This window comes from Cebus imitator, unplaced genomic scaffold (genome assembly GCF_001604975.1).
Source record: "Cebus imitator isolate Cc_AM_T3 unplaced genomic scaffold, Cebus_imitator-1.0 Scaffold648, whole genome shotgun sequence".
In the NCBI taxonomy this organism is placed as follows: domain Eukaryota; kingdom Metazoa; phylum Chordata; class Mammalia; order Primates; family Cebidae; genus Cebus; species Cebus imitator.
In genome coordinates this window covers 676,467-686,909 of record NW_016107963.1, presented here as the reverse complement: position 1 = coordinate 686,909, position 10,443 = coordinate 676,467, and the positions used below count along the sequence as shown (strand labels likewise).

Genomic DNA, 10,443 nt, shown 5'->3' with positions numbered 1-10,443 from the left:
TACTTTAAGTTCTGGGATACATGTGCAGAATGTGCAGGTTTGTTACATAGGTATACATGTGTCATGATGGTTTGCTGCACCTATCAACCTGTCATCTAGGTTTTATGCCCCTCATGCATTAGGCATGTGTCCTAATGCTCTTCCTCCCCTTGCCCCCACCTCCCGACAAGCTCCAGTGTGTGATATTCCCCTCCCTGTGTCCATGTGTTCTCATTGTTCAACTCTCAATTATTAGTGAGAACATGCAGTGTTTGGTTTTCTGTTCCTGTGTCAGTTTACTGAGAATGATGGCTTCCAGCTTCATCTATGCCCTTGCAAAGGACATGAACTCATTCATTTTTATGGCTGCATCGTATTCCATGGTGTATATGTGCCACATTTTCTTTATCCAGTCTATCATTGGTGGGCATTTGGGTTGGTTCCAAGTCTTTGCTATTGTAAATAGTGCTGCAATAAACATACGTGTTCATATGTCTTTATAGTAGAATCACTTCTGTTCCTTTGGGTATATATCCAGTAATGGGATTACTGGGTCAAATGGAATTTCTATTTCTAGGTCCTTAAGGAATTGCCACTGTCTTCCACAATGGTTGAACTAATTTACACTCCCACCAACAGTGTAAAAGCATTCCTATTTCTCCACATCCTCACCAGCGTCTGTTGTCTCTTGACTTTACAGCAGTAGACTAGTACAATCCCCATATCATTATAGTCTGAGAACTGACAAAAGAATTCTTTACAAGCTTATTGTATCTCTCCTTACTTGGGTCACAGCTATACTACCTTGATAATCACTAGCTCACTTTTGCCCAATGATTAAGGTAACAGAAGCTGCTAATTCATTCTATAAGCCTTGCACTTTGAACTCAGCCCTCTATAAGTAAGGTATTTGTGTTAAATGCTTTTGTTCTATTTAATAAACTTATCCTGCCTCTCCAGTGTATGGCAGATGTAAAATTACCTGTTGTTTCTGGAAAATGGATGACTCAGGCACTAACGTTACTTTCAATGTTAGCCACAGGTGGAAATGAGGCCAAAGTGAGCTATTCATTTATTCTTCCTAGTTTGATATGTCTTTTAAAATATTAAATTCATGAGGCATTAAGTGTGTCAGAATGTAGGATAATTTGGAGGAGGGGGATACTGTACTTCACTATCTGAGTTATCCTGAAACCTTAGTCAGTGAGCTCACCCTGCCTGTCCTCAGGATTTGTTTAGGGTTGCAGTGGTGAACTGGTGTTTTCCCTCACTTAATCCTTAGGGCTTTAAATCCAGGTGGTTAGAGGGACAGTTCTTATATTCTTCTTCCCCTCTCAACTCATGTCCTTTATGGCTGTTTGCCGAACTGCACCAAGTAACCCTACCATCATGACAGTCCCTCCCACCCTGAGCAAACATGTCTTCATAGGTATATTGCTTCATTTGTATCAAGGAAAACAGTCTTCTGGAATTCTGTAGGTTTGTGCTGTTTCTCTGATGTGCCTCTTCTCTGCTCTCTTCTTAGTGCTGACTGATCCCTGCCCCCTGGAGCAAGTGACCTGAGTCTTTGGCAGCAGTTGAATAAGTTCTGATACTAAAACATGTTCTGAAACTCTCCAGAGACAGGAAGACCTTGCTCCTAAATGGAAATCTTGAAAAGTACACCCTTTAACATAGCTCTGCCCTGAAAAGAACCCCAGATTTGACTATAATCTGGGCTTCATAGGATATTCTGACATCAAAATTCATATTATTCCTCTCAGCTGCTCTCCACCATGCACCACCCCCCTAACCTCTGCCCTAATCCTCTCTCTCCCATATTCTTTAGTCACTGCTCTGTCCCTTCAGTGTATCCTAGAAAAACTACTGTTTAGGTTTTGCTTCAACATGTTATGGCTTTGAATGACTGGGCCTGACGTTGCTATACACCTAGCAGCTGCCAGGACTGATGAGCTGCCTTGTTGTAATGTGTTGACAAGGACTACACAGAGATTTAGTTAAACCCAGTATCCAGCACCTGATGAAAAAGCCTGATGTTACGTTTGGCTGGACTTTGCTCTGTGTGTACTGTTAACCCATTGTACTACCAGGAAAGAGTCATGTCCATTGGCACTTAAAGAAGAACTAAAGGGCAGGACATGGTGGCTCATGCCTATAATCCCAGCACTTTGAGAGGCTGACACAGGAGGATCACTTGAGATCAGGAGTTCAAGACCAGCCTGGCCAACATGCTGAAACCCCATCTCTACTAAAAATACAAAAATTAACTGGGCATGGTGGTGCTTGCCTGTAGTCCCAGCTACTTGGGAGGCTGAGGCAGATTGAGTCACTTGAACCCGGGAGGCGGAGGTTACAGTGAGCCGAGATCACACCACTGCACTCCAGCCTGGGTGACAGTGAGAAGGACTAAAGGAAAGAACTAAAAAAAAAAGCTATATCAAATAGCCAGCTAACAAGTTAACAACCAAAAGGGCACACGTGTATGTGCCAGGGGCTAAAAGCAATGTGTTTGCCTAGAGGTGATACAGGTGCCGATGCATAGGGAGCCAGAGCTAAGGGGTTTCAGTGTGCCAGCTCCGTGTAGAAAGGGATGGGGGAATAGAGAGGGGAGGAATACCATCTTAAATGTGTTAGGGGTGAAGTGGAAAAATACCTATCCTATTTAAATACAGGCAAGCCTCAATAACTCAGCCTAATTAGAGGAAAGCCAGTCTGAATCATAGGATATTTTAAAATGTATTTTTATTACTTTCAAGCACTGGACATGCTAGTAATTCAAACTAGACTAACAGCATAGTATAGCACCTCAGGGAAGGGGCTTTAAGAATCATTTGTAATTAGCATATCAATTATTTGTATGTAAGTGGATATGCACAAAGTGCATAAAAAGTTTATTCTCCTAAGTAGGACAAACATTCCCCAGTGCAGTCCTGTTTACACTATTAATTTGCTTAGCCAGCCCTTTTTGTGCCAAGATAGATGTATGTAAGAAATGCTTATTTCCTCAGGGAAGAATGAATCGCTTCCCTGTGTTTAGTCCAGTAACTGAGAAGCGGAGCGCCACTTGATTGGTTTGGGATTTCCAGGATATGGAGTTTTGAATTTGCATATGGACTAGAGAGATTTCATATGGAGAAGATCTGGCAGCCATTGCCAGAGATCCAGTTTCCCCATCTGGATTTCATTGACATGATCTGGGTTTCATCAAGCAACAGGACACTGATCCTAAATGATCCACCAGACACTCTGACATAGGCATGTTTAACATACATCCTGCCCCAGAAAAATAACTGTTAAAATATGATGAGTTGGAGTTATTCTATGTGCAGTACTTAAAAGTAATAAAATGCATTTCTTTTTAAGTTCCACAAAAACCATGCAATATCAAGTTAATGATGAAAATCAATCCCCAAACTTTCTTGCACACCTCATTGTATGACGGCATTGCAGAGATTTCCAATCATCTGGGAAAGGATATTATATTTTGATGAGCTGCACCAGGTGCTAACTATATGGCAGGATATCGGCTTTGAATCTTAGGGAGGCCCTCAGGGGTAAAGAAGAGTGAGGGAAGGGCTAGGGGCATGTTTATTGTTAACAAATCACCATTGTTCACCTAAGTTGGAAAAGCAAGCTATTGAATCGAAAAAGAAGAGGTATCAGTTATATAGGGAGGGTAAAAATGATTAGGAAATGAGAAACAGAGATATAGGCCTGTATTTCCACCCATATGTATTAAACTGTGCTCTAGGTAAATTGTGAATTCTTCAAGGCTTAGAGAGTAAAAACTAAGTGCAGAGAGCATAAGCACAAGCAGTAAATATACACACAAATGTTGTAACTATAGTTTGGAATGACTCCAATGCTCTCCTTTCCCCCAAATGCATCACTATCCAGGGTCTGCAAAGGCCAAATAGCTGTTTGGCTTCCAATCTGATTTTTTGCCTACGAAATCAGAGAAGTCGGCTTCAATTTTAATAATATACTCTTCCAACCTCTATATAACAGAAAGGCACTTGTGTTTCTGTCCCTTCTTAAAGTGAATTTTGTGTTTGGTGAAAGGTAATAGATTGGCAGCACTGGAAAATGAATTACTGTATTCCCAGAACAGGTATAACCGGGCAGTGACACGATGAAATTTCTCTCTGCCTTTGGGAACCATTAGAATACTATTCAGGAAGTCACTGCTGTGGTGTGCTGTGCTGAACTCACCAGTATCCTAGTGGGCTGAAAGAATTAACATAGCACTTGAAGGGCCTGACTTGAGGCCATTCATTTATTCATTCAACATTTCATAGTGCTTACTATATGCCTGATGCTGGGAGAAGACTTTCACAAATGTTATATCATTTAATCCTCACAATAAGCCAGTGAAGGAGAGAATATTATTGTTTTACAGAGAAGGAAACTGAGGTTCAGAGCAGTGATTTGTCCGGGTTGCCATGCAAACACTGGATCCAAGCTTATCTGACTCCAAATCCAGCATTCTCCCTGAACTGAGTGCTGTAGGGGTTACAAAGGAGGACAGACAAGACATGTGGTCAAATGATGTGACACAGAACAGAATGTAATCTACACTATGAGCTATGAGCAGTCCTGGTGGTTACACAGCAGTTAAATGACCTACCCCAGATCAAATAGCACAGATAGCCATAGGATTCATATTCTCTAGGTCTTCTTCCATTTTTTGTTTTTTAGCTTAGCTGTCCAAACCAGCCTGCCTCTCTGTCCACCCTACCCCCTTCCCAGATAACATACACTCTGCTTGCTAGGGCCTCTGGCCTTTCAGAATGAAGAGAGCCAGACCATTGGGATTTAGCAACAAGAACACTGGAGTCGAATTAGAATTAGTGTCCTAATTCTAGCTGTGACGATTCACTTCAGGTCACTGGTAAGGTATCATGCAAATGCTGGATGACTTTGATTCTGGATGACTCACTTTCGCTTGTGTGAATGAGAATGGTTTACTTCTAAGAGGTATAGTGAGACATAAGTAATAATATACTAAAAATAGTATGCAGCCCTTTTTGTTGCCAAGGTGACACATAATTGATGAATAGAATTACCTACTACAAGGCATGTTAGAAAGAGATGCCCCTTAGAATCTATGTTTCTATATAATGGACTCAGCAATGAGAGAAAAGATGTGCCTTTAAAATGTTAAGAAACTATGTCACAAAAATTAAAACAGCCAAAAAAAAAACAAAACAAAAAAAAAAAAAACAGCAAAAGGGATATGAGGTTGTTTGCTGGTTGATTGCTTGCTTTGGGGGTTTAAGGTTTGTCTTTTTATTTTATAGGTTTGGATTTTTTTTTCTTTCATGTTTTTAGAAGTTCATGGAACCAGTATAGCTTGTTTGATGATAAAGCAAAAAAAAAAAGAAACTTATAGAAAATTGATATGTCCAAGAGGCACCCATATTCCCCAACAAAATGACACATCATGCTCACTGCAAGGCAGCCTCCCTCCCCACAAATCCCTGCATCCCTGAACCATTTGTAATAGATATTCAGAAGTCACTGAGGCATTTACCATATGCTGCATCCCCTGGCAGGTTGAGTTATTGCAGAATGAGTCAGCAGTACCTGAGCTCAGATAGAATTGAGAGAATTTAGAGAAAACATACCAATGAAAAGTTGAACGGCTCCCATTTGGGACTGACTAGTAATACTTTGGGTCCTTAACACAGTCTACCTCTCAATCCCATCAATGCAATAGGTTTAAAATTTATATCTTAGGAAGGGGTTTTGCTACTGAAAATAACTTCTCAGGCTGACATTGAGAATTCAAAGCATTATTAGCAAATATTTTTCTCTTCTCTCCCTCTGCATCCTACCCTTCTTGGTTTTTCAACTTTGAATTTCTCGTTTCTTTAATCTCTATTGAGGGCGTCTCTAGAGGGTGCTGAGAGTGTCTGTTGGAAAGCATGAAGATTGCAAGGCTGGTCTAGACTGTTGCACAAGCTAAAAAGTCAGGAGACTAAACCTGCTGAGAGCATGAACTCATCAGAGGCCTTGCTAGAGGGACAAGTTAGAGTTACCAGACCCCACCACCAGTATCAGTTAAGGGTGACTATAATGCCATTGCTCTGGTATCCCATTGCCCTGAGGTGAATCTTTTAGGATATTCATTATGTAAAAAAAAAAAAAAAAAAAAAAAAAAAAAAAAAAAAAAAAAAAAACATGTTCAGCTTCTGGCATTATAGGTAAAGAAGCAACAAGGGAAGGATGCAAAAGTAAGCAAGAGAAAGCGGTGTCTACTCTGATGGAATCAAAGAAAAAGAATAACTATAATTTTGTTCCTGGGCTTTTCTTTTATCCTAAAGCATCATTAATGTCACCACCCTGGCTTTTATCCTCCTCAGGCACAAACCCGCTGCCCCAAATCCAGGCCTATAGAAGCTAGCTGCCGCAGCTTCTCTTCCTCATTTGCATAGCCTTGTCTGAAAACTACACTAGTGAATACTGAAGGATCAGGTTTCTCATCAAGAAAACTGCATTTTAAAATAAATATCTTATGTGTTTATAGGGAAGTTACCAATGTAGTGTAATGAGATGCCTGTCTTCCCCCTCCTTTCTGGATAAAAGATTTTATACTTTCACAAAAGGAAAAATTAATGATTTGCAGTGTAACAAACTACTGTTACAGTGGTTAGGAAAACTTTCCCAAAAGCAATCTGGAGTGGCACGTCATTCATTTATTTATTTAATGACTATTTATTGAATGTCTACTATGTATAAAGTATTGATTCTACCTTCAAGGAAGTTAGTGGAAATTTTAAGATGTTAGATAAATAAATAGAGATTGATTTTCATATTCATGCACATTTGAATAAATAAAACATGGAAAATTATAAGAACCATAAGAGATAGAATGCTGTGGGTATTAAAAGAGAGAAAATATTTCAGAAAAAGGCATAATTGAGGAGGTAACATTTGATCTAGTTTCTAAAGGGTAGCTAATTAGTCTATCTTTACAAAGTGTGTGAATGTATATATGTGTTTATAAAATCTGGGTCAAGTTTGAATATACAGAGATTGTAGGGAAGGATGTTCTACACACAGGGTACAGCAAGATCAAAGTTGGGAGAGGCTATGTACAAAGAATAGCAGTGGTTTTAGTTTGGCTGGACTGTAAAGTGCATGAGGGAGAAGTTGCAAAGAAGATTGAAAACGTGGGTGGGAACCACATCATGGAAGAGCTAGAATTCTTAGCTATGAAAATTTGTACCATATTCTGTAAACATTTTGGGAGACACTGAAGGTTTTAGAATGAGGGAATCATAAGATCAAAAGCTTGCTTGGGAAGATTAACACTCTTCCCAGTAAAGTTTTGGCAACAGCATCTGCTGTTATATTGAAATAATGTGGGTAAAGTGGCTGACACAGTATCTGATGCATAGTAGCTCAGTAAGTCATGGAAGCAGATATATTGTAGTGGTTTAGAGCAAAAACTCTGGTGTCTAGAAGCCTGGGTTCAAAAACCAGCTCTGCCACTTAATAGCTGTATGATTTTGTACAGATTTCTTAACCACTCTCTGTGGTAGTTTCCCCATCTGTAAATTAGGATTAAAAATAATATCTGTTATGAATAATTATAAGGGCCAAATGAGTTAATACATGTAAAATACATAGAACAGTGCACTATTCTGAATAAAGTGCTCGATAATTGTTAGTTGTTGTCATCATTATAATTATTCTCATTCATGGAGAAGATAAAATTTGAGCTAGCCTTTAAAGAATGGGTATGATGTAGACATGTAGAAAGGTGATTTTCAGGCACAAGGAAGTACATGACAAAAGGCATACTTGCACAAAGTAAGTGAGGTGAACAATGTAGAGTTCAGCTTGCCTATAGAATAATACGGGTTAAGGTGTTATTGGAAAATAAGATTTAAAAAGTAGGCCATTGTCAGATTACAAAGCACTTTGGATCATAGCCTAAGAATATTAAGTGTTCTCTAAAGACAATGGAGGCACATTAAAGGTTTTTGAGTTAAGAAGTAACTTTATCAAAACTATATCCCTAAGGAAAATTAATTTGTTGGTTGTATGTGTGAAGGATTGGAGAGGGAAGAGACTCGAGGCAGGGAAACTGATTAGGAAGCTATTGGTGTAATCCATGAAGGTGGTCATAAGGGCTAGATGAGAGTACTGCAGTGGGAGTGGAGAAGAAGGAATAGGAGAGAGATTGGTGGAAGACTGGTAATTGGAGAGGAGCTGGAAAAGGGAAGAATCTGAAAGTCACCCTTTCAGATTCCTCAGTTTTGAACATGGGTGACTGAAAAGATGGATATCATTAACAGAGATAGGGAATAGAAGAGGTGAGATGACAGGTTTAGCATGGTCAAATGGAGCTGTAAATCACAGCTGACTTCTCTTCACAAATTGACTGATCTGATCCTAAAATGTATCCAGAAATTCAGCTCAGAATAGCAAAATCAACCTGGACAAAATTAGAAAACTCAAACTTCTCAACTTTGAAACTTACTACAAAACTACAGTAATCAAAGCTGTGTTGTGCTGGCATGAGGACAAACATATAGATTAATGAAACAGAGTTCAGAGTCCCGAAATAAACCCCCACATTTATAGTAAATTGATTTTACACAAAGGGGCCAAGACCATTCAGTGGGGGAGAGGACAGTCTTTTCATTAAATGATGATAGGACAACTAGATGTTTCTATATACAAAAGAATGAAGTTGAACCTTTACCTCACACCATATATAAAAATTAATTTAAAATAGATGAAAGACTTAAATGTGAGAGCTAAAATTATAAAACTCTTAGATAAAAACATAGATGTAAATTTTCATGATGTTGGAATAGGAAGTGGTCTCATGGATATGACACCAAAAACATAAGCAACAAAAGAAGAAATAGATAAATTGAATTCTGCCAAAAATTTTAAACTTTATGCTGCAAAGGACACTATCAATTAGAAAAATGCAAATCAAAACCACAGTAAGATACTACTTCATACCCACTAGGATGGCTATAATTTATTTAAAATGAAACAAAACAAAAAAATAGCAAGTGTTGGTGAAGATGTGGAGAAATTGGAATCTTCATACATTGCTGATGGGGATGTAAAATGGTGTGGCCACTGTGGAAAACAGTCCAGCAGTTCCTCAAAAGGTTAAACATAGAGTTGCCACATGACCCACCAATTCTACCCCTATGTATATATCCCCAAGAGGATTAAAAATGTGTCCACCCAAAAACTTGTATACATACATCCATAGTAGTATACTATAGTGGCATTATTAATATCAGCCAAAAAGTGGAAATAACATCAACTGATAAATGGATAAAATGTGGTCTATCCATGAAATTGGATATTAGTCACCCTTAAAAATGAATGAAGTACTGATACATGCTACAACACAAATGAACCTTGAAGACAGTTAGAAAACATTATATGATTCCACTGATATGAAAGGTCAAAATTAGACAAATTCATAGGAACAGAAAGTATGTTAGTGGTTCCCACGGGATGGGAGTTGGAGAGTGGTGGGAATACACAGTAACTGGTAATGGGTTCAGGGTTTCTTTTGAGGACAATGAAAAGATTCTAAAATTTATTGTGATGTTGTATGCACAACTCTTTGAATATGCCAAAAGCTATTGAATTGTACACTTTAAATGAGGAAATTGTATATGAAGATTAATAAAGTTTGTTTTAAAATTACATTTAAAATATTTTTTTTTTACTGGAACTGTAGCCACTGATGACCAGCTGCAGATTTTTTAGTAGAATCAACTGTCAGTTGCTTCTAAGAAGTTTGAAAAAGATAACAGAGAAAAATGCATTTGGATATGATAATCCAGAGTTCTCTCTACCTTTAAGAGAGCAATTTCAGGAGAGCAGTAAGATCAGATTCTGGATTGCAAGAAGTATGTATAGGTGGCCAGGACGTGGATAAGTTGGGCAATGCTGAGAACGGGAGGGATGGATGGACAACTTGTAATTTGTAACCTACAGGAACTGAATCAGCAGGAAGTCAGGGACTGAAGATGTAAGAAAAGAGCCCATTGGTGATAAATGACCCTTAAAGCAACAAAAGAGGATTTAGTGCTTAGAGGGATAAATTAAGCTGAAAGGGGAGAAGAAATATGATGGAGGACATTTTCAGGCAGAGAAAAGAGGTAAAGGAAGGCACTCATTACACATTGCTTCAACCAGTTCAGTCCAGTATGGGGCAGAAAAAGTTTGATCAAGAAAGATACTCAACAAACTATTAATCAGCAGTTACCTCTGGGGTGGAAGTTGAGATGGAAACAGGAAGATTTTTCACTTTTGATAGACCTTTATGTTTAATTAATTTTTTTCCCCATTTATTTATTTTATTGCATTTTAGGTTTTCGGGTACATGTGAAGAACATGCAAAATTGTTGCACAGGAACACACGTGGCAGTGTGATTTGCTGCCTTCCTCCCCATCACCTACATCTGGCATTTC

General features: G+C 38.6%; 1 protein-coding gene across 11 annotated transcripts in view; it reads left to right on the top strand.

Moving 5' to 3' along the window:
* Positions 1 to 10,443, top strand: part of HDAC8 (histone deacetylase 8) — a 278,811-nt gene that overhangs the window by 107,946 nt on the left and 160,422 nt on the right. The window contains exon 8 of one of the 11 annotated variants that reach the window (XM_017517809.2): positions 1,505 to 2,201. The exons of the other annotated variants lie outside the window; for them this stretch is intronic. Coding sequence (XP_017373298.1) covers positions 1,505 to 1,514 — 10 coding nt within the window. The 3' untranslated portion in view covers positions 1,515 to 2,201. Of the gene's footprint in view, positions 1 to 1,504; positions 2,202 to 10,443 lie in introns of those variants that run through there. 11 annotated transcript variants of the gene reach the window in all.